The following is a 24,269-nucleotide window of genomic DNA, read 5'->3' on the forward strand; positions in this document are numbered from 1 at the left end:
TAATAAATAATAATCAATGTTTATATATTGTTAATTTTTGATACTTTAACATCATTTCATTTGTACATCAAAAAAGTCAAGAGTTGACACTTGTATCTTTACTTTTCACAGCATTAAAGCAGGTTCCACTCTTGACTTGACCACAGCTCTTAGATCAGTTCATCTAATTTTCTTTCAAACAATCAAATAAGGAGTATTTATCGTGTGTCTATCCTATGCCAGCCCCAGGAATAGTTGTTTAAAATAAAAAGAAAATGAGACAGTTTCTGCCTCTCCTGGGGAAGAATAATAATAGCCTTATTTATGTGCATTATTGAAAATAATTTGCTCAAATTTCTAAAATCAGTGCCAAATTCAACTCAGGAAGGTCATCTTTTAATTTATGAATAATTGAGTACTTTTAGGATCTAGGCCTACTGCAGGCCCTAGATCTGCAGTTTTATACCTAATTGGCTGAAATTAGAATTTTATGTAAATAACCGTTCCATGAACTTAGGATATTTTACCACTGGGGGGATCATCTGTAAATTTTTTTCTCAGAGTCTTCTCCAAGTAAAATAGTCTGTGATGAGAAAAGGAATCTTCTAAAGAAGAAGGACAATGTAAAGCTCAAGTCAAGTGAGATGATTCTGTGAAAGCTCCTCATGAGCATAAAAAAAATAGAGTGCAGAGCTCATGGGAAAAATAGCAAAACTCTGTGAACTCAGCTTTTAATCAGACCAGAAGGAAAAATACTAGTCTTTTGGAGAAAAAAAGTCATCCTCACAGAGAGAGCGCCTCTCAAGTGTTTCACTTTTTATGAAGTACATCTGGGCCCCCAAACGGTTCTGGTTCCCCAGGATGTGAGGTAACAACTTCCCCATTCGTGGGGCTGAGCTTTTGCTGGTTGTAGTGAGGGTGTGGTAGTCAGGGTACTCCAGAGAGACAGCCAACAGGACAGACGGATGGACAGACGGGCACAAGGGGAGGTTTATTATAGGAAGTGGCCTGTGGGGTTACAGAGGCCAAGAAGCCCCACCCGTCAGCCGTCTGCAAGCTGGGGACCAGGAGAGCCGGTGGTGGGACTTGGTCCAAGTCCAATTTCCGAGAACCAGGGGCCCCGACGTCTGAGGGCAGGAGATGGACGTCCCAGCTCAAGAAGAGAGAGAACGTTGTCCCTTCCCCCACTCGTGTGTTCTATTCAGGACCTCAGAGGACTGGATGAAGCCGCCCACGCTGGGGAGGGTGGTCTTACTCAGTTACTACCCCAAATGCTGATCTCTTCCAGACACACCCACCCAGACGCCCCCAGAAATACCGTTTTCCCAGCTCTCCCAGCACCCCTCAGCCCCGTCTGGGTGACACATGAAATCGGACACCCCAGGTGACAGTAGGTACGTGCCTGTTGTCTCAGAGTGTTTTTTATGGTCCTTGCTCCCACTCTTAAGATGGCTTCAGCCTGGGTGATAAGTTGTAAGGTCCTTCATTGTAACAGAATCATGGACACGTGCTGTGAATGGGAGAATCTGGGGTTTTCCAGGAAGCCTGAGGAGCAAACACAAACATCTTCTTGCTTTCAAGTAAACACAGAATTGAACCTCCTGGGGAAAATCGTTGTGGTTTTCCAGGCCTCGTCTTGTTCAAACGCCTCGTTATTGTCAGAGCAGGTCTCTGGGCCCAAATGTCACCCCGGTTCTCACCCCTGACTGTGTCTGCTCTCAGGAACAAGGAGGTGAGAGCTAAGCCGCACTGGATTCTACAGCCTGTGCCTGACCTCCACGTGCTTAGGAAGAACTGGACCTTAAAATGCAAATCAAAACCACCGTGAGAGATAACCTCACATCTGTCAGAATGGCCATCGTCAAAAAGAACACAAATAACACACGTTGGCGAAGATGTGGACAAAAGGGAACCCTCGTACACTGTTGGTGGCAAAGTAAATTGGTGCAGACACTATGGAGAACGGTATGGAGTTTCCTTTAAAAAACTAAAAATAGAACTACCATATAATCCAGCAATCTCACTCCTGGGTATACATCCAAAAAAAATGAAAATACTAATTAGAAAAGATGTTTATAGGAGCATTATTTACAATCGCCACGATATGGAAGCAACGTAAGTGTCCATCGTCAGATGAATGGATAAAGAAGATGTGGTACATATATATACAATGGAATACTTCTCAGCCATATAAACGAACGACATTTTGTCATTTGCAGCAACATGGATGGACTAGGAAGGGCATTATGCTAAGTGAAATAAGTCAGAGAAAGACAAATACTGTACGATGTCAGTTATATGTGGAATCTAAAAATAAACTAGTGAATATAACAGAAAAGATGCAAACTCATAGATATACAGAACAAACTAGTGGTTACCAGCGGGGAGAGGGAAGGGGGAGGGGCAATATAGGGAGAGGGGAGTAAGAGGTACAGACTATTAGGTATAAAACAAACTGCAAGGATAGACTGTACAGCACAGGGAATACAGCCTATATTTTATAATAACTATAAATGAAGTGTAACCTTTAAAAATTGTGAATCACTATATTGTACACCTGTAACATGTCATATTGTACATCAACTATACTTCAATAAAAAAAAAAAAAGAATTGGACCTCAGAGCCCATGTTTGGATGCGTCCTGTGGGCCTGGCCCCTCAGGAGACTTGACCTGTGTGTGGATCACCCCATAACTCACCCTGGCTGTGGCCTCCCTGAGTGGGTCGTGGCCCAAGTCACTTGCTGAACTGGTCGTGGCCGTCACCTTGACCTTGACCTGACCTCACACACCCACTGTGGGAACCAACTCCTCCCTGGAGGCTAAATCATGAGGTCCTGAAAATAAAGATATTTGAATTTTAGTTCAAGCCCATGCAAGGCATGTGACCCTGCCAACTTTTTTTAACCTTTTTGGGCCTCAGTTTCCGAGTTTATAGGGTGAAGTGAGGGCCGGACGGGATGTTTTGTCTGGTTCTGAGCGTCCTCCGTGGACTGACCTTGGGCCTGTCTCTGTCCTCACCACGTGCACCCCCCCGGAGCCCAGGGGCACGTGGTCTGTCTCCTGCTGTGCACAGGACATGTGGTCCCTGCCAGCTGAACACTCTCCGGCACTTTCCGCCCGCCTTTGTTTTATGACAGCCTCTATTTTACAAGCACCTGGCTCGCTGTGTTGTTGGTGATCTTTAAGCCATTAAGCACTTTCAGAATCCTCTTGGCAGGACCATCTTGTGCTCTGGTTCCTGTTTCCTGGATCCTATTCTGGGCCAGGCCGCTGGCGACCGTCTTGGAGTGGGTAAGGCTCTCTTCTCCTGGCGTGATCGTTCAGGACTGAAATCATAGCGTATCGGGGCTTAGACAAGGATCATCTAAGCTAAGTCTCACTTTCCCAGTGGGGAAGCCAAGGTCTGGGAGGGTGGAGAGAGTCTGCCCAAGGCACACGGCTTCAGCAGCAGATTAACAAACAGGAAAACCAGGCCCGGAGCCAGTGCCCTTGACAACAGCTCAGGGCCCTCTGGCCACATCTTACCTCCTCTGGCCTTGCTATGATTATTTAATGACAGGGTAGAGATAAACTTCCCATTAATTGAGGGCCATAGCTGTACACAGGAACTCGTAAATAGCATCTACAGGATAAAGGCCATGCTTTCACATTTAGTAAAAATGTATTGTTGAGCTTGTACGATGGTCCAGGCACGATCTGGTCAAAGTGAGAGTGCAGATCAAAACCAACTCCTGTCTCTGCACCAGTCCTTGGGCGTTGGGGACAGCTGGTTTAGAAGAAAGGCATCCAGGGTACAGTTCTAACAGTCAGGTGGCAGTTCTCATAGTTTTAAAACACAGCCATGAATATTGCATTAAGGATCGCATTGTAATCTTGAACGTTACCAAGGTGTAGAAATCTGTGGTTGCCTTGACGACTATAAACCACTTCAGTGTCAGCCTTTCCTCTCCCACATGGGTTTTCATAGCCTCTTTGGGTTTCTCCTCTGCTAAGACAATTTTTATCCTCTGTCTGGTCCAGATGAACCTCACGAGTTGGGAAATGTCTGACCCCGGGTGAGCTGGGGTGCACGTCACCCGTGACCCTGGGGGCTCCCGGCACCCCCATCTCGGTGAGGAATGCGACGGAGGTCACACCGAAGAGAATGCACACATGATACCTGCAAGGTACAAGGCCGAGAGCTGGTGCCAGGTTTCCTAGGATTAGTTTTGATTTACAAAAGATGGAAAAACTTCGGGCTCCATTACAGAGACGCTGAGAAATGCTCCAGGCCACCCGGTTGCTTTGATGTTGGGACGAGCACTGATCGGGTCACCACACAGTTTCTTGCTAATATTGAAGGAGGCACATTAACTAGTTTGGTGTATTCATTAGGAAGCTCTTCTTTGTTGAGAGTGTTTTCTGAGTGGGTTTGGAGCTGAGCCCCTGTATTTTCAGGGCCAGCAGAGCACCCGGTGAGATGGACGAGCCAGACCAGCCCCCGAGTCACTGCGCATGCGCGGTTACCAATCGCAGCGAGGGCCCTGGGGAGGATGTAACAGAGGAACCCCACTCACACCGGGCTAGGAAAAGGCGCCTGAAAAATTGGTGCTTGAGATGAGGTCTGAACAGGGGTTACCTGAGCGGAAAGAGGGAGACCGTGCAACCAACCTGGAGCCTTCCAGCCGGGACCCTGCGGGTGGGGCTCAGACGTCAAGGTGCTGGTCTTTAGTTTAAGACGTAAGGGCTCTGAGGGGCGTGGGGTGACTGCTCAGATTTGCCTGCTGAGACATTTATTTGGTCGTGGTCTGGAGAGTACTCGTTAGAGGAGCCAGGACGGGCGCGGAGAGAGGCTGTCGTCGTTCAGCAGGAGGTGGTCCCAACTCGGCCTGGGGCGATGGCCCTGGAGGGGGTCAGAGGGGGCGGGGCCCGAGGGTGTCCAGGAGGAAGATTGTGCAGGATCAGGAGGGCCTGGGGGAGGCGCCCGGGCTCCTGCCTTGTGCTGCTCATGGGGTGGGGACCGCTGGACACGGAGACGGGGGAGCAGGAGGGGGCCTGAGTTCAGCCTTCGCCTTGTTGAGTTTAAGGTTCCATCTACGCTCAGATGGGGGAGGGAGGGGCAGCTGGACACAAACGCTGGGCCCCCCGCCCGGGGCGGCACCTGCTTCCAGGTGGAGCCTCCGAAGGGTAAGGGGAGGGGGCCCAGGTGGGAAGAGAAGGGGCCGTGAGCAGTGCCCTGGGGCAGCTTTGACATCTCACGGTGGGATGGTAAGGCTGAAGATGCACGTCTTGGGAGGGAGGTGGCCGTAGGGGTCGGACAGTGGCCGGAGGTTGAGGAACCTGAGAGCAGAAGCGTCCCTTGGAGGTGGTGGCACGGGGTCGTGGGTGACTTAGAGCTATTTTGGTGAGTGATGTGATGGGAACAGAAGGTGCCTTGGAAGAGGCCAAAGGACGAATGGAAAAGGGATAAACGGGGAAGGCGAGCACATGCAGGTTGGGAGCCAGGCCAGGAGGGCGAGGCCGCGGCCGGAGCGCGTCTGGGGCTGGGAGCACTGTGCCCACGGCCGGGGGACGCTGGAAGGACGTTCGGGTAGTGATGGGAAAGGGCCCAGTGGGGCTGCGGGGCGACAGCGTGGACACCCTGAGCAGACAGGAGGGTGAGACCAGGCACCCCCCGGGCCTCGGCCAACACCCTGGGTATGAGGCAGGGGTGTCTCCTGGGGTCCCCACCAGGTTCCCACTCACAGCACCCTGGCTGTGTGTGTGCATGGGCGGGGCTCACCTTCGTTTCTGAAAGTTTTTTTCCTTCTTTGGGCTGAATACTGTCCTTTGCATTGTTTCCGTGAAAAATCCTTCTTAGGTTCATTCCTCTACAGAATACGTCTTGTTTCTCTTTTTGCTTTGAAGCGTTCCTCTTAATCACTGACTTTAAGCACTTGGATACTGATATGACTTGTATAGTTTCATTCATGTTTCTTTTTTTTTTTAAATTAATTAAATAATTTATTTTTGGCTGTGTTGGGTCTTCGTTTCTGTGCGAGGGCTTTCTCCAGTTGCGGCGAGCGGGGGCCACTCTTCATCGCGGTGCACGGGCCTCTCACTATCGCGGCCTCTCTTGTTGCGGAGCACAGGCTCCAGATGCGCAGGCTCAGTAGTTGTGGCTCACGGGCCTAGTTGCTCCGCGGCATGTGGGATCTTGCCAGACCAGGGCTCGAACCCGTGTCCCCTGCATTGGCAGGCAGATTCCCAACCACTGCGCCACCAGGGAAGCCCCATGTTTCTTGAACTTGATGTTTGTTGAGCTTCTTGTGTCTGTGGGTTTATAGTTTTAGCAATTTTAGGAACATTTTGCAAGTTATTTCTTCAAATATTTTCTTCTGTCCAGCGCGATCCCTTGGGGACCCGAATTCCATGTGTATTACCTGCCTCAAGATGTCCCACAGCTCTCTGAGTCTCCTTTTATTTTTTCCCATCTTTTTTCTCTGTGTATTTTATCTTGTATATGTTCTATTGTTGCATCCTCAGTATTCAGCGATATTTGTTTCTGAAGTAATGTGCCGTCAATCCCATCAGTACCTGAAAAACCTCAGACGTGGAACTTTCTAAAAGTTTCACTTGGATCTTCTCAATACCGTCTGTGTTTTTATTTAGCGTGTTCAATGCATTCCCTCCTTCTTGAGCTTATGGAGATGTGAGAGCAGCCTTACCTTAGGGTAATTTGATGTGTTGCTTAGTCAGTGCCCTATTGAGGACCTCTTCACATGTCCCAAGAACTGAGAGCTTTTCCTTTCTGGCTGACGGGCTCACAAAGTGTTCCTGACCCTCTATGAGCTCTGGGGATTATTCCACATGAGAAGGATGGGGTCCACAGCACAGGGGGCCATATGGGCCTTAGGAGCGGAGGAGAGAAAGGGAGTGTTGTTAAAAATGTTTATTAAGTTCTTAATTTCTACAGTTGGATTTTTCAGTTCGAGAATTTTCATTTTATTCTTTTTAAACAATAAATTCTAAGAGAAAAGTCTAGATGACTTTGAGTATGGCGATGACTTTTTAGGTACAACACCAAAGACACGATTCATGAAAGAAATAATTGATCAGTGGGACTTGGTGAAAATTAAAAATGTCTGCTCTGTGCAGAACACTGCCAAGACAATGAACAGACAAGTCACAGACTGGGAGAAAGATTTGCCAAAGACATACCTGACAAAGGACTCTTATCCAAAATATACAAAGGGCTATTAAAAATCAACAAAAGAAAATGAAAAACCTGATTAAGAACTGGGCAAAAGACTTGACCAGACACTTCACCAAAGAAGATACAAAGGGGCTTCCCTGGTGGCGCAGTGGTTGGGAGTCTGCCTGCCAATGCAGGGGACACGGGTTCGGGCCCTGGTCTGGGAGGATCCCACATGCCGCGGAGCAACTAGGCCCGTGAGCCACAATTACTGAGCCTGCGCGTCTGGAGCCTGTGCTCTGCAGCAAGAGAGGCCGCGATAGTGAGCGGCCCGCGCACCGCGATGAAGAGTGGCCCCTGCTCGCCGCAACTGGAGAAAGCCCTCGCACAGAAACGAAGACCCAACACAGCCAAAAATAAAAAAAAAAAAAAAAAAAAAAAGATACAAAGATGGCAAGTAGCATATGAGAGGATGCTCTGCATCACATGTCATCAGGGAAACGCAAATTCAAACAAGGAGACACCACTACACACCTATGAGAAGGGCCAAAATCCAGAGCACTGACAACATCAAATGCTGGTGAGGACGTGGAGCAACGGGAACTCTCATCACTGCTGGCGGGGATGCAGAGGTGGGAATACAGCTACTCTGGAAGTCAGTTGGGCAGTTTCTTACAAAACTAAACATCCTCTTACCCTATGATCCAGCGATGGTGCTGGATGAGTTGAAAAACTCATGAAAACAAGTTTCACGAGTTAAAATTCATGTTCACGTAAAAGTTTGCACAGGGATGTTTATGGCAGCTTTATTCATAATTGTTAAGACTTGGAAGCAACCAAGATGTCCTTCAGTAGGTGAGTGGATAAAATAAACTGTGGTGTATCCAGACAGTGGAATATTATTCAGCACTGAGAAGAAATAAACCTTCAAGCCATGAAAAGTCACGGAGGAACCTCAAATGCATATCACTGAGTGAAAGAAGCCAAGCTGAAAAGTCCACAAACTGTGTGACATTCTGGAAAAGGCAAAACTATAGAGACAGTAAAAAGATCAGTGGTTGCCAGGGGTTGGGGGGAGGGATGAACAGACAGAGCACAGAAGATTTTTAGTCGATGAATCTACTCTATATGATACTGTAATGTGAATAAATGTCATACATTTGCCAAAACCCATAGAAAGTACAACACCAAGAGGGACCCCTAACGTAAGAGGACTTGGAGTGATAATTGTGACAAAGGCACCCCTGTTGTGGAGTGTTGGTCATGGGGGTGGGTGTGTATGTGGGGGGACCAGAGTAGATGGAAACCGCCATACTTTCCACTCCATTTTGCTGTGAACCTAAAACTGCTCTAAAAAAGTCTGTTTAAAAAAAAAGAGTAGGGCTTCCCTGGTGGCGCAGTGGTTAAGAATCCGCCTGCCAATGCAGGGGACATGGGTTCGAGCCCTGGTCTGGGAAGTTCCCACATGCCGCGGAGCAACGAAGCCCGTGCGCCACAACTACTGAGCCTGCGTCTAGAGCTCGCGAGCCACAGCTACGGAAACCCGTGTGCCTAGAGCCCGTGCTCTGCAACAAGAGAAGCCACTGCAGTGAGAAGCCCGTGCACCGCAACGAAGAGTAGCCCCCGCTCGCCACAACTAGAGAAAGCCCGCACACAGCAACAAAGACGCACCACAGCCAAAAATAAATAAATTAAAAAAATAAGTAAATTAAAAAAAAGATTAAAGGATAAATTACCAAAAAAAATCTATGTTATTAAAAAAATAAACTCCAGTTCTCTGATGAAATTCTCCATTTTGTAGTCTTTTTTCTTGAACACAGGTATTTTAAAAAGGGGGTGGTTTCATCTCTCTGAACAAGGTCACACTCATACGACGAACATTTTCAGAAAGTTCTCATCTAGACATGTGCTTTTCTTGAGGTTTAAACCATTCTCCCGTATAATCCAAATATGGAACATACAGACACAAATGTCTAGGAAGAAAGACATTCTGAAGAGAGAGAGGAGGACAAAGCACATTTCTCAGAGTGTACCTCCTTTGTGATACGCACATTTCCAGGGCTTGAAGAGGAGGGCCAGTGGTGGGGCTGATGGCCTGATGGAGTTGTCCCGGTCTCCGGTTCTCGTTTCTCATATGCAGGGTTCGCTTCCCATTCGAGGTGCTGCTTCATTGCCTAGAATGTGGGATAGTTTGAGAGGGCTGAGGAAATTCTGATCGCCTTTGGAGCAGCTGAGAATATTGACAGGAAGCTTGTGTTTACAATCCTGCTCTGTGGTTTCTCTTGGGTGAGTTGTTTACTGAGCTCCTCCAGGACGTGCCTGCCTCAGTGGAGCAGGGTCCAGGGGGGGCAGGGTCCAGGGGGTGCAGGGTCCGGGGGGGGGCAGGGTCCAGGGGGTGCAGGGTCCGGGGGGGGGGCAGGATCCAGGGGGGGCAGGGTCCAGGGAGGGCAGGGTCCAGGGGGTGCAGGGTCCGGGGGGGGCAGGATCCAGGGGGTGCAGGGTCCAGGAGAGGCAGGGTCCAGGGGGGGCAGGGTCCAGGGGCAGGGATCGGGGTGGGCAGGGTCCAGGGGCAGGGTCTGGGGGGGGCAGGGTACGGGGGGGCAGGGTCCAGGGCGGGCAGGGTCCGGGGGGCAGGGTCCGGGGGGGCAGGGTCCGGTGGGGACAGGGTCCAGGAGGGCCAGGGTCCAGGGGCAGGGTTGGGGGGACAGGCTTAAGCCCCCATGCAGGCAGGCCAGCAATCTGAAGGGAGTGAAGTTCATGGGGGAGTTGTGATGGGCATTGCCCCCTCCCCTGTGGGGCCTGTCAGGTGGCATCTGCGGGGAAGGTGGCTGAGCAGGGCTGGCGAGCCGGGCCGTGCACGTGCCCAGCTTAGAGGCTCCGGATGGGCCGCTGCAGCAAGAATGTTAGGATCAATTCTTTGGTGAGAAGTGAAACCCTCAACAACAGAGAGAACAGTCTGGAGAAAGAGCTGGCATATTTGGGGCTAAGGGGGCCCAGTTCTCCGGGCGCCCCTCCTGGCAGCCGTCTGTTAGTGGGGGACCCACTGTAGACATGAGGAAATAAAGGCCAACACACGTTCCAGACAGCCAGCAGCGCCGTTTCCACCGTGATTGATGCTGTGCTTCTTGCTCTCGCCAAAGCCTGGAAGCTTCTTTTTTGATGGGCCTTCAATCTTTGTAACGTAAAATAGTTACGAATATCCGGCCATTTGGATAGACGTTTTCTAAACTGCGTTAGACCATTTCTTTTGGTGCTTTCCAAGACAGAATGTATGGAAGTTAACAAAATATCTTAGAATAATTTTACTTTTTTCAAGTATTCAAATAGAGTTTTCTGCATTGAGCATCTATTTTGGCCCTGTGCTATAATTTCATGAAATCCTTAGGACTTAACTTTGCCCCGTAATCCACGTGACCCCGAGGTGTCCATGATTCAGAACGTTTCTGATGCCACGTTTTAGCTTTCAGTCTCCTTTTTTATGTCCTCTGACATTTTTCCTTGATATCATTTTTTTCCTCCATCTTATTGCAAATTTTAGCTAAATTTGTAGAAGTAAAATCACTGAAGTTTTTCTTTGCATTAGTCAGGATTCTTTAGGTCGCACGTGATGGAAACCCAATGCCAAGTGGCTTCCGTGAAAAGGGATCCCTGAGGTCGGGAAGCCGGGGAGGGTGGCTGTAACTTGCACCTCTGACCACATCCTCTGGATTTCCTCTCTTTGGCTTCTGTCTGCTTGCAGGTTCAACCCACGTTCGGAACATCGGTGGCAGTGTTTAGGGAGGAGAGTGAATGGCTGGATGGAGAGGATGCAAAGATGCTCAGATGGTGAAGTAAACAGCTTTTACTCTGTGCCTTTGTGATAGCTTGTTTTTTTTATTGAAGTGTAGTTGATTTACAAGATTGTGTTAGTTTCAAGTGTACAGCAGAGTGACTCAGTTATGCATATATATCAATATATATTTCTTTTCCAGATTATTTTCCACTATATCAATAGGTTATTACAAGGTATTGAAGATAGTTCCCTGTGCTGTACAGTAGGTCCTTGTTTGTTACCTATTTTATATATAGTAGTGTGTATATGTTAATCCCAAACTCCTAATTTATCCCTCCCCCCCTTTCCCCTTTGGTAACCGTAAGTTTGTTTTCTATGTCTTTGAGTCTGTTTCTGTTTTATATATAGATTCATTGGTACTATTTTTTTAGATTCCACATATAAGCGATATCATATGATATTTGTCTTTCTCTGTCTGACTTACTTTACTTAGTATGATCATCTCTAGTTGCATCCACGTTGCTGCAAATGGCGGGATTTCATTCTTTTTTATGGCTGAGTAATATTCCACCGTATGTATGTACCACGTCCTCTCTATCCGTTCATCTGTCGATGGGCACTGGGGCTGCTTCCGTGTCTTGCGTGCCTTTGTGGTATTTATCTCACTCATCCATTGACCTGTGCTGCTGGTCTTTGGCTACATTCTTGATAAACCAGATGTGGGAACAGGGAGTTTTTTGGACTCTCGGGCACTTCCTATATATTATTCTCACTAATTTTTGCAACAGACTTAAAAGCCGGTTGTTCTCACACACGTTGTGCCAGCGGGGAAACAGCCCCACTGCGGCCGAGCCTGGGACGTGGCTGCAGTCAGCTCTGGCCTCTGAGGCGGGGCGTCCCGACTCAGCCCCCCTCTCGGCGACAGGCTCCCTGTGACAGCCCAGATCAATCGTGCCAGTCGTGTGTTATTTATACTTGGACACATGCTGCACCCTGCAGTCATCTGGGTGGCTTAGATGCCGCGCACGCCGGTGGTAGTAACTATAAATAAGACGTAACTTGCCGACTAGGCATGGGTCCTCTTTTAGGTAGAAGTTCTGGCTAAATTAACCCCAGGATGAAACCAAGTCAGAGCTTGAGTCATCTCCGAAATAAATTTTAAAAAACCCAACCAAACACCCCCCCGCCCCCCCCCGACAGAGGCCACCTTCCCTCCATCCACGGCTGACAGCACTCTCGGGGTTTGGTGTCAAAATGGTGAAAATGCTTACTGCAATCAAGTCTGTGTTAGAGACTCATCTGCGAGTGTCCGTTTATGTACCAGGGAAACTTTAGCCCCAAAGCATTAAAAATAAGTCTGCAAATTTATGTTCAGAGTACAGCTGAGTCTGGGGAGGGCGGGCAGGGTGGGATGTCAGGCCCCTGCCCTCTTTTTCTCTGTCAGTAGCTGCTTCCTCAGTTTCCTGGGCATGAGAAATGCGCTTTGTGCGTTGGGGAGGATGCTTTTCACTTTTCGATTTTTCCTCCTCGAATTAAACTTTTTCCCTCCTAAGAGCAGGCTGATGATTTATGATGCAGGTATCAGCGAGGGGCCAGGCTTCCCAAGGGTCTATAAATAGCATCTCCTCAGCCATAAATGGGAGGGAGGCCGGACGTTTGGAGGGAGACGTGCTTTGCTTCCCTCGGCCGGAGCCTGCAGCCTGGTGAGCCCGTGAGGCAGACGCCCTCTCCTCTTCGCCACCTTCCTTTCTCTCTGGGTAAGTTTCCTCCGCTTCTTTCCTTTTCTGATGTGAGGCTTTGGAGGAGGGAAGGGTAGCGTACAGAAGCTGGCTGCACTCAGATTTCCTAAGCAAAGGGTGTCAGGGTGAAGCCACGGGAACCGGCGAACTCCACTCCATGCAGAAAAGGTCAGCCAGTAATTAGAGCCAAGGTCTGTGTTTCTTTGACTGGATTTGAATACTTCCTGTGTCGTTAGGAGGTTCTGAGCCCCTTCCCAGCCCTTGCACTTTAACCCTGGCTTTCGCAGCATCTCCTTTGGGTCCCTGAGTGGGTTGATGGATGTCTGCAATTTTCACGAGTCACAGAAATGAGAGCCTCTGTCAGGAGAGGGCAGGTTTGAAATGGTGTGAAATAAAATTGGATATTTTCTTAAGAGAAACAGAAAGAAAGCAGGGCCATTCAGCTCAGACCTGGACTGTAGCATCTAGGGGAGGGGACAAAAACAGTACTTCTTGTCACGATTTCTAAGTTCTCACCTCACAATGATGCTTTTCTCCTTTGTGCTTTTTGATGCATTATGATCCTGCAGGATTTTCAGGCTCAGTTCCCCTAAGAGAGCCTGAGCTTCCTCTGGTCATGCTCTTGAAACGCTGCCCCAGAAAAAGCCAGTGGAGTTGGATGTCTGCACCCAGAAGGCCCGGGAGGGGCAGTGAGGCAGGAACGTGGGGTCTCAGTGCTTGGAAATGCTTAGCTCTCTCCACCTCCTGGTCTCAAGGTCCTTCCTCACTGGGTAGAAGTAAAACAGGCGTCGAAGAGCACGTGTAACAAAGATCATTTGGAGTAGTTATTTACTAGACAGAGTCTGGGTTCTATGTGCAGCGAATTTGCATGAAGCTAACTCTGAATTAGGGACCTTCACCCGGGTGCCTGTGCTTCATGAAAACAAGGAGAACCTGTGGGTAAGGTTTATGGGATGAAATATTTGTGTAACCGTTGATTTGTTTTTAATTCTCGCAATTTATGAAAAGTGTGGTAAGTCTCTGGGTTGCTGGAAAGGTCCCGTCCAGGAAGCCTCGCATTATCTTGTTTCTCCATCTAATTTGATCCTGCTTAAGCGTGGGGGCCGGATGAATCAGGCTCCTTGGAAGAAGTCTGGAGCTTCAAGGAGAGAGGGACCTGCTAAGACGTTCAGTCCTGGGGCTGAGAGGCTCTCTGGGGGACACTTGGGAAGCTGGCTGACAGACATTAGACGTCAGGCCACGCTGGATGGTGAGGATTTGAAGAGTTATGCTGTGCTCAGTTATATTTACTTTTGGAGCTGAGTAGTTTGGAAAAACCTTGGGGAAAGTAGTTCCCGATGTGAATGGAACCCGTCTTGGGAACTGAGGGCGTAGTTCCTTGGGGCTGTGGACCAACTGTGCCCTTTCTGTTTCCCTAGAAGAGCTTTAACTTGGTGTGTTCACAGACTTCAACAACTTTAGCTGCACAAACAATTTCTTTTATTAAATGGAAGTAAATGTGTTTTCATTGAAACGTTTTCACAGATTAAAACCCTTCTTGGTGACATGAGAGATCGGTTCCAAATAGTCCTCGCAGGAAGGGATCAGGACGGAGCCTGTCACGGACGCACAGCCCCCTGTGCTTGAGGGCAGGCTCGCGTTTCATTTCAGCGTCATGATTCCCAAACGTGTCAGGAGCGACAGTGGGTGGGAAGCAGGCCGGTGCCGAGTCAGACGCCAGGATGGAAGTTTGGCTCCGTCACCGGGAACCAGTGAGCTGAGGGTTAGTTTCATCACCTGAAGCAGTTTCCTCATAGGAAAGGTCGAGATTCGAACCAGGACAGAATAAGGGGATGCATCTCAAGTTGTGTAAATTCACTCACGATTGCTGAAAACACCAGAACCTGTGTGTTTGACCAAGGTCGACTTTGCTTCTTTGGTATTTGAGGGCGGTCAGTGGGCGGAGCGGGGTGTTGCCTCCGGTGGTTTTAAACTTGGCCACAGATCCGGGCGCCGCTGGCGCTTGAAGGAATGTCCCTGCTTCCTCCTCTGGCCCCTCTGTTCTCAGCGAAACAAACTGAGACCCGAGAGCTGGGTGGGCGGCAGGGTCAGCGCTGGAATCCAGCCCCCAACGCCCCCTCCATGCGGGACTCACCCCCCAGAACTGTGCTGGGGGCCGCTGTCTTTTGAGGCGTCAGCTGGGGGTCGTTTCCCTAAAGAGGAGAAAGTGGGGAGAGCTCTGTGCACACTGCCGCCACGCCCTCCTCTCGGTGGGGTCCCCATAGCACAGCTGGCCACGCCCCTCACGGCCCCAGGCTGAGGGGGGTCGGAGCCCGTGCCTGCAGGGAACTCGCTTCCACGAGGCGTCCTCACCCCTGTCTGCAGGCCCCCAGTGGGGACAGGGACACCCGGGCAGGTTCTGGAATTTTATTTTTTTTAAATTTTATTTATTTTTGGCTGCTCTGGGTCTTCGTTGCTGTGCGCGGGCTTTCTCTGGTTGCGGCGAGCGGGGCTACTCTTTGTTGCGGTGCATTGGCTTCTCATCGCAGTGGCTTCTCTTGTTGCGGAGCACGGGCTCTAGGTGCGGGGACTTCAGTAGTTGTGGCGTGTGGGCTCAGTAGTTGTGGCTCGTGGGCTCAGTAGTTGTGGCTCGTGGGCTCAGTAGTTGTGGCTCACGGGCTTAGTTCCTCCACAGCATGTGGGATCTTCCCAGGCCAGGGCTCGAACCCGTGTCCCCTGCATTGGCAGGCAGACTTTTAAGCACTGTGCCACCAGGGAAGTCCCCAGGTTCTGGAATTTGAGATCCACTGAGCAGAGCCCAAATGGGTGGCCTGGCGTGGGCTTGGGCTGTGTGGTGGCCCTTCCCGTGCACCTGGGCTGGGCTTGAGGCGCATAAAGTCAGTGAGCGCGGGCAGGGGGTCCCATGCATAGAAGGTGGGAGTTTGCTGCCTTTGCTGGAGCAGGTGTCCCTAAGATGTCTCTGTCCTTGAAATGCAATGGCCCCCTGGTCCAGGCTTGGCCGGCGCAGCGCAGGGCAAGTGCTCCAAGTGCGGGTGGGGTGGACGTGGGAGAAGCCTCCTGGCTTGCTGGCCCTCAGCATCATGTCCACTCAGCTAGCAGAGAATCACGTTGGATGAGCCCTGGGTACCGCCGCGGCCCCATGGTGCCCTGGGGGTCGTACCTCCAGCAAGTCCACGGTCAGAGCGAGAGCACGGGAACCACGTGCACTCGACTCCGGCCCTGCGCCCGATCGCCACAAAGTGCCTGCTCCTGGCAGGAGGTGTGAGGACTCACCAGCCACTTGAGCTGGCGTCGCGTCAGCCCAGGACACGCTGGGTGCTGACTGCACTCGGAGCCCGCAGGTCACTGGCTGTGAACAGGCAGGGTCCCACCAAGGGGGGGCTCTGAGGGTGCTAGCTGCCACACTCTAAACATGTCGAGATAGCTTATCCTCTCCGGTCACCTAGGCCATTTTTGGACTCTTCCCTCTGCCAAGAAACACAACCGGATCTGAAGGGTAGCTCCACACAGATGTAAGTAAACATTGTGACGGGACAGGACCACTGCTGCAGCAGCAGGTGCAGGGGCTGTTCTGGGTTTTTCTGCTGTAGCTGACTTTTCCTCCATGAGTGCAGGGGTGATGGGAGAAGGCGTCTAGATGAAACTGGCCCCAAGTGGTGACCCGTGTGCCCCAACACGTCAATCCAGTGACCTGTCCCCAGCAACGGAGTGTGTACCTTATGGGCAGAAGCTTTCCTTGAAGATTCACCCTGAGTAACTCATTGAAAAATCCCAGAGATGCAGTCGAGGATATTGTGCAAATATTAAAGTGATAAGTGCATGTTTTCAGACACCCTGTCCTACCTGCAGAATTCACCTTAACAACAACAAACAAGAATAGTGTGCTAGGGGCGGCTCCCAGTTTTGGTTGGTTGTTCCTCCCTACCAAGCACGGTGCCAGCACTGTGCAGATTCAGTAGAACGTCCAAGATAGAGAAATGATAGGTCAGCCCAAGGCCACTTCACAGTAGTGCTGGAGTCGGAAGTCGATCCTAGGCCTGTCAGGTGTCAAAACCTGTGCACTTGACCTCAACGTTATGGTACCTCTTTTAAAATGGGGGTGGGATGGAGGGGGTATGTTTTTATTGGGTTCTTTTAGGTGCAACATTCTATTATATATTTATAGTCAAATGTATGCCAACCACAAGACACACGCTGGACCCTCAATGGAGACGTGGTAGTTGGTTGACTAGTTGGTTTTTAGGAGGGAGTTTTGAGATGAGTTAGTGTGGAAAAGTATAGAAGACCCCGAAAGAGAAGTCTGGTGGCCTCTGGATGGATGGGCAGGCACTTTTTGTATGTTTTTAGGGAAATCACTTCTCCTCTCTGGCTATCGGGTCCCCTGCTCCACTCGTCCTCCCCCATAGAATAGGGGCTTGGATAATCCCCAAGGATCTTTCCAAGCTCTATAATTCTGTGATTCTAGGAAATCATAGTCTAAAGGGAACGGATCATGAGACATAGACTTGGAGCAAATTCTATGCTTGTCAGGTTTTCTAACATTTGCTTCTATAGAGGCATGCACTGCAATGAGGAATGAGGGTGAGGGCCCATCTCAGGACAGGACCTGGTGTTTTCTGCCCGTTTCCACCCCCGTGTCCCCTGGGGCTGTGCTGTGAGGCCTCCTAAGGATCCTTCTTTAAATCGGGGCAGATTATTCCAATTTCAACACAGATGACAAAAATGGAACTCGGGTTTGGGGAGTTCTTGTGCCCCTTTATTTGGGAAGTTAATAATCACAGGGATTTAGGGACATTGTCTGCGTCCCTTTTTAGAGAGAGTCAAGCAGCCCGGTAAGTTGGCATTTTACTTATTTGGGTGAACACATGCAGCAAACGGCCGTCTAATACCTGTGCTGCTTCAGATCCCCACATCCTTGCTGCAGGGTGGGTCTCGAAGACTTCTTGTTTGGGGAGAATTTAGCCAAAGAGCGCTCACTTCCCCGCATCCCCCAGACTTTGGAGCTGGGCTCAGCCCCCAGGCCTGCCCCTCCCAACCAAGCAAGCCGACAAGTAGCCAGTGAGATGGGATTTTAGGGGACTGGGTCTGGAAGGCTTCCTGGAGACCGTTCTGTGCTCAAACCCCCCTTCAGAGCAGGAGACGCTTCGCCTCCTGCGCAGACGCCGAAACCTCCATGCGGCTGCGTGCTTTCCGGAGCGACGTTTCCTGTCTGCTTTTCCCGAGATCCTGAGCCCCAGTGTTTTCCTGCTTCCCACTTTGCCCCTGGGATGCCCTCTGCCCGCCCCACCTCCGCCCATCACCTCCCCAGTCCATTGGGCTCTTCTCAAATGTCACCTGCTTCACCCCTGGGCCACGTGCTCCCCCCTTACTTCCCAGCACGTTTTGTGTCTCCTTTGCTCTTATCTCCTCCTCTCTTGTATTCTAAGTGTTTGTTTACTTCTCTGACCTGTGCTTTAATTATTTTTATCCTTATCGCTCACATTGCTTTTCACGTTGCCTTGAACAAACTAGGTAGTTTATAGACATTGGGTGAGTTTACAATTAAGGGAAACAAGCGGCTCAATCTTCTAATTTTTATGGAAGCAAACAAGAAATGAAGTCAGGTCCCAGGGAACTTAATAGGTGTCCAAGATTATTTCCTCTTAAAGACTTTTTCTTATATTCTCTTTCCCCACAAGGGTTTTGTTAATTGGAGTTGATTTTCCTCTTTGGAACAACCTAAAAGGTTAGTGTGAATTGCAGGAGCCTGATTACTTTAGAAATTCCAGGACCTCTGCTCTATTTGCTACTCTTTTTTCTAGGTGTCCACAAAGATGTCACTTGTTGCCATGCCCTTCTACCAAAAGAGACACAAAAACTTTGACCAGTCATACCGTAATATTCAAACAAGGTACCTTCTGGATGAATATGCAGCGAAAAAGTAAGTTGTAATTCACTGATGGGGCAGGCCGAGCCTTGATTACGAGCTTTGTCTGACTTTCAAGGCAAGAAGCTTTATCCAGTCCCCTGAAGCCTGGGGATGAACTGGTTTAGCCGGGGAGGTAGGGAGGGCCGTGCTCCCCGATGCCCGTGTCCAGAGCCAGACGGGGAACGTGGCTGACCCGGCTGCACAGCAAACTTTGTGTGGGGCACTGCATGGCATCGTGGCAGGTCCTGGCAGATCCTAGTAGATCCTGGCAGATCCTAGTAGATCCTGGCAGGTCCTGGCAGATCCTAGTAGATCCTGGCAGGTCCTGGAAGATTTGGGAGATCCTGGCAGATCCTGGTAGATCCTAGGAGATCCTGGCAGATCTTGGGAGATCCTGGTAGATCCTAGAAGATCTGGCAGATTTTGGCATGTTCTGGCAGATCCTGGGAGATCCTGGTAGATCCTAGAAGATCTGGCAGATTTGGCAGGTCCTGGCAGATCCTGGGAGATCCTGGCAAATCCTGTAGATCCCGGCAGGTCTTGGTAGACTGGCTCCGAGCCCCTGGTTTAGCTCATGAGTCATGGACCTTCAGTAATTGCTCCTTGACTTCACTCTTCTTCACATGCCTTTCCAGAACTAGAATCTAAAAGGTCACCAAAAAGCAAGGGCAATGAGAAGGAAACCCATGGGAAAGAATGTCGGTGGGACAGAAGTTAATGGGGGCCAAGTGAAGATCGGATGGAAGCCCATCTCAATGATAATTTTGCTACATTAATAATAATGTAGCAAAAGGTAGATTTTTTGTTCACTGCCTGATAGGCTGGTGTCAAGCCACAGCCTCATCTGTGAGCTTCTGAGGTTCTGCGTCTCAGGGGCCAGTGGCACATGCCCTGGCCGCCCACATTTCTGCGGTGTTAATTTAGGAGGTGGACACCGGGCACGGGCTCCGGCCTCAGGTCCACGTCCCCAGCCCCTATATTTAGAACCGCCTGTGGTCCTTGTGGTTAGCTGCCATCCTGGTAACAAACAAAGCCAAACATTGTCTGCCCCTCCCAGCAGCCTCAGGGAGCTGCAGATCCCTTAAGAGATATATATATAATCATGGCCTCCGGCCAAACGGGCCTGGAAGGCACTGGCTGGCCTGAGGGAGGGGCAGGGGTGGCGGGCAGCTGAGTCTGGGGGCGCGCCCCTGCAGGGGATGGGCCTGTGCAGACGGGCTGGAGGCCACACTTAGGGATGTGTGTGTGTGTGTGTGTTCACATGTGCAAGTAAGCGCATACACACAGGTGTGCCTGCAGGCGTGTGCATGTGTGTGTGTCCGCATGTGCAGGTGTGGGTGCCCTGCATTTCGAGGATGGCTTGGGGGCGTGGAAAGGGAGTGATGTTGTTTGTGACGATGCATTTTTACACTTCTCCACCACATGTGATTTTTCCCATGTTCGCCAAGGCGCGCTTCCACCCAGACGTCTTCCCAGAGATCTGTCACTCAGAAGTCGTCCTCGCAGAGAGGGTCCAGCCAGACGGCACAGGAGGGGACCACCTGCAGGTTGTGTGCCAGGAAGGTGAGCACCGCGCTGGAAGAGGACGAGCAGGAAAGGAGGCACAGGTAACGCCCTGCCCTCTCTGCCCGCCGCCAGGCCAGCCCCGGGCGCCCCGCGCTGCCCCGTGGCCTGGGCAGGGGCTCTGCAGTCAGAGAATGAGGCAGGGGGCATAGCCGAAAGGGGACGTGGGTGAACTGGGAAGGGAACACTTGCTGCAGTGAAAGCCACGCGCGACCGTTTTCAGTCGATTCTTATTCTCCACTGTCATCATCTCAGTTCATCCCGACAAGGAAACGACTGGGGCTGGATTTTCTGCATCCTCGTGCAGAAGAGAACCCTGCGGTCCAGAGGACCCATGGCCACTGTCCACACGTTGCAGCTGGATTGGCCTCAGGCCTCTCTCCTCTCCCCCCAAACTCACTCCCTTTCCCCAGAAAGCACGCTGGTCACATTCGGAGGCCTCGAGACCTAAAGGTCTGAGTTGGAGTTTTTGAATTTCCACCACCAGCCTCTTCGGCTATTAAGGAACAGCTGTGAGGCTTGAGACTTGAGTGCGGAATCTTCCAAAGAGAGGCCAGGATTCCAGCCACGTGTCTGTGTGGACACAGAGCTGAAGGGAGGGGATTCTGTAGACCCTCATGCCTCACATTTCTACAGACTCAGCTCATGGGGAAAATGTCACAGGAATGGGGTGGGGTTACTAAGAACGTCGGTCTTAAAATTATTTCCAGATCACAGAGAAACAGGTGGTCAACTGACTTGGATCTTTTCAGAACAGAGCACTTGAGCATCTCATGAATGCTTCATTTCGTATCTGCTCTATTTTTTCCCCCTCACCTTCGCCTCCTACTTATTTCTAGAAAGTTTTCTCTGTATCGCTAAAACACTCAAAACCGGAAGGAAATGAGATTTGGCTCAACATGTTTCAGTCTGAAAGTTGCACTATGACTAAGGAATCTGTTTAGTAAAAATATTGTATAGCTGAAAAGATTAGCCTTTATTTAAAAAAAAATTTGAATCATCTTTTAGATGCCTTATGGGAATTTTGCCCTGAAAATTAATTTTATTGTCAAGTGAAGACTTCTTTTGTAAAAGAATCACTTTAGAATGTGTACATTAAGAAATTGGATTTTTTTGTGTTGGATTATTTCAGAAAGGGTTCTCCTATGCTTAAGGTTTTGGCCCAGGGAGTGAGAAGACCAGAGCTTTATAATTTTATTTTAATCAGTTATACCTTGGTGTGATCTTATCCCATAAAGTTCCTATTCCTCAGTTTCCTGGGGTGAAATAAATGGGGAAAGTAAGCTTGTATTAATTTGAACAGTCAGGGAGTGGGTTACCATGATTGATGTGGTCTCGGCAAAAATGACTTTTGTGACAATCCTGGCTGTTGGAAATCTTCCTAAAACACATGAAGCTACTCTTGCAATATCAAATCTGACTCAAGAATGTATTTTGATTCTTGATGACTGATTATAATGTTACTGTGTCCCTGGTGCTCAGGGTAAATGTCAGTCCCTCTGGACAAGTGCAGTGGATATAGGTCAGGGCTGTGTCAGCTCTCCACAGAGCCCAGCACCCATGCTTTGGGATTCTGCATTTTAGGACCCTCCCAGTATTTTATTCTCACAACCCATGTGCATATCTCCCATGTGAAAGATCTTATTGAAATTAGGTCTTTCCTCCTTTAAGAGTAAATCTAAGTAATTGGAGGTTTTGGTGAGCTGGGCCGGAGTTAATGGAGATTTTATTGCAACCCCTGCTCTGTCCCTGCCATCTGAGGGAGCCCGGTGTAGTGTGATTTGAGGAGTTCGATGAATTCCAGTCCTTTTTATGATAATTCACTACTCTTGCTGGCCTTAGGCGTTACTGAAAGTACATATTTATTCCTTACCTCCTGTGGCAGATATGAGTTTAACCTACAGGACAAATGGGTCCTTGGAGAGAGATGAAGTTATGGGTTCATCAGTTTGAGTTAAGCTATGTCTTCATGTAAAATAAATACCAACGAGGCATCGGCGTGCCCTGAAGGGTCTGGAAATGTCCTCCTGGAAGATACAGCAGATTAGAAATGTCCCTTTGATGCCTCTACTTCTGTCCTGTGAAAAGTGGGCCTCCCTGCGTTATGCAGCTGTCCGAGGGGCTTGTCTTTAGGGCAAATGCACGATGAGTGACATCATTCTGCGCAAGGGGGCAGTGTCACAGTCACCCCATCACAGACTAGCAGGGGTGCCTTCTCAATGTCCCAGATCACAGTATTTGGGGCTGGACCGGCCAGGGGGAGCAATTCTAGTTCTAATATTTATTATAAAACATTCGGGGCCGGCGGTGCTATTGACAAGTGCAATTCACAAAGACATTTTAAACGAGGTCCAGGTGGGACATCTGATCCTTTATAAGCTCATCAGGACAGTTTTCGGCACGAATAGAGATTTGCCTTTGCTGACGCTGTTGTTTAGTGGGATTCACCGCAGACAAGAAGGCTCGGTTCCTGCGAGCCCTCCTAGCAAGGCGCTCGCTGTTTCTCCCACAGGGACCTACAAAGTCATTTCTGTGCACGTGGCTCCGTGAGTGAAGGGGAGCCGGGCGCTTGGGATTAGGGTGATGCGACGGGTGTGCACCTGTGTCTAAAAACCTAGACGCTTGTTCTCCTCCGTGGAGAATCACCATGAGCAGAGGGTGTGGGGACAGGCCGGAGGGGCGAGGAGATGACCTCTAAGCAGCGAGGAGATCGTGGGTGTGTGTCCGGGGAGGGGACGCAGGCGGGTGTGGGCTGGGCTGGGCTGGGCTGGTCGGAAGTGAAGCCGAGGCTGAGTCAACACTCGCTAGGGGTTTAGCTTTCATTATAGTTCCTATCTCCACGGTTCTGCTTGAAGAAGCTGCAGAGTTTCCTGAAACTCTGTGTTCGATCTCCAGCTTCCCGGACACCTGACACCAGGCCTGCGATTTGCGCTGTGTCTGGAGAAGCGAGGACTGGTAGTGAGGGCTGCGGTGGGGCGGGAGGGCCCGGGGTGGAGGGTGGCGGGGGCTGTCCGGGTTCTAGGACGGCTTTCCCCACACGGCTGGGCCACGCAGAGCAGAAAGTCCTCCAGTCTGACGCCCCACCTTTATAAGCCACGTCCGCCTGGTCCCCGCCTCCCCGGCTGCACACTTGATGCTGCCGTTTTCCCTTCCCTGCAGCGCAGGGAACAGCAAGCCTCTGGCTCTGCTGGGGCCTCGGGAACGCGGTGGTGAAGGAGGGGATGGGGCCGGGGAGGGGTGACAGGGTGGCCTGACGCGCCGCTGGGCCTGGCAGTGCCGGGATGTAACCTGTGGAACCCACAGAGGTGGCCCTCGGGCCAGAAGGAAGGTGCCCCTCATTTCTCTGCCCCGACAGATTAAGAAGCTGCTGACTGTATCCTTTTAATTTTTCTAGGATACAGACTTATTTCTTAATTTGAATCTATTAGTTCAGAAGGCTTTACTTCAGTCTTAAATTCACTCAGAAATGGCAGCCTCCCAGGAAAACGAGTGGGTCCCGTGTGTCACCGCGAAGAGGAGAGCTTGCAAAAGAAGCAGAAGTAGCTTCTCTCCCACCTTCTCCTTGAGCCCACGTAGGAAGTCCCTGGGGACCGCATGTCTGGTCCCAGGCCCTCAGCGGCCACACGCCCTTTGCACGTGTCCCGAGAATTCTGTGGCTTCTTGGCTCCTAGGTACCAGTCACTGGTGGCTTCCTACGCGGAGGCCAAGCGGGAGCGTTTCCTCGGTGAGCTGGCCCAGCTGCAGGAGGAGGTGCACCTGGCCCGCACCCATGCCCGGGACAAGCTGGAGAGATACGCCCTGCAGCACGCGGACAGACACGGCCTGCAGCACGCGGTAGGGGCGGGCGGGTGCCCGTGCAGCCGTGTGGTCGGCACGATGCTCGCGGGCCTGGCGGCGGGGGCCTCGCGCCCCTGGCCCCCTGACGCGCTGCTCCCCGGGGCAGGTGGACGACAGGCTGGCCTGGGAGAGGCACTTCCTTGAGGAGCAGCTGAGCAGAGCCCCCAGGATCCTGGTGCCGCTCCAGTCGCACACCATCTGGGAGCAGATGTCTGTCAAGCTCTGCTTCACCGTGCAGGGCTTCCCAACCCCCGTGGTGCAGTGGTGAGTGGGGGCACCTCCCAGGGGCGGAGGCCCCGCTGCTCTTCCTGTGAAG

At 50.6% G+C, this 24,269-nt stretch overlaps 1 protein-coding gene across 1 annotated transcript in view; it reads left to right on the forward strand.

Annotated features, from left to right (window-relative positions):
- Window positions 1–12,536: 12,536 nt before the first annotated feature.
- The window catches only part of MYOM2 (myomesin 2), an 81,159-nt gene continuing 69,426 nt past the window's right edge, over window positions 12,537–24,269 (forward strand). Inside the window, exons 1-5 of the mRNA XM_082375162.1 lie at window positions 12,537–12,663; window positions 18,447–18,565; window positions 20,002–20,160; window positions 23,788–23,950; window positions 24,060–24,217. Of these exons, the coding sequence (XP_082231288.1) occupies window positions 18,459–18,565; window positions 20,002–20,160; window positions 23,788–23,950; window positions 24,060–24,217 (587 nt within the window). The 5' untranslated portion in view covers window positions 12,537–12,663; window positions 18,447–18,458. The remainder of the gene's footprint in view (window positions 12,664–18,446; window positions 18,566–20,001; window positions 20,161–23,787; window positions 23,951–24,059; window positions 24,218–24,269) is intronic.

The sequence above is a fragment of the Balaenoptera borealis genome (assembly GCF_965194805.1).
Source record: "Balaenoptera borealis genome assembly, chromosome: 21".
NCBI lineage: Eukaryota > Metazoa > Chordata > Mammalia > Artiodactyla > Balaenopteridae > Balaenoptera > Balaenoptera borealis.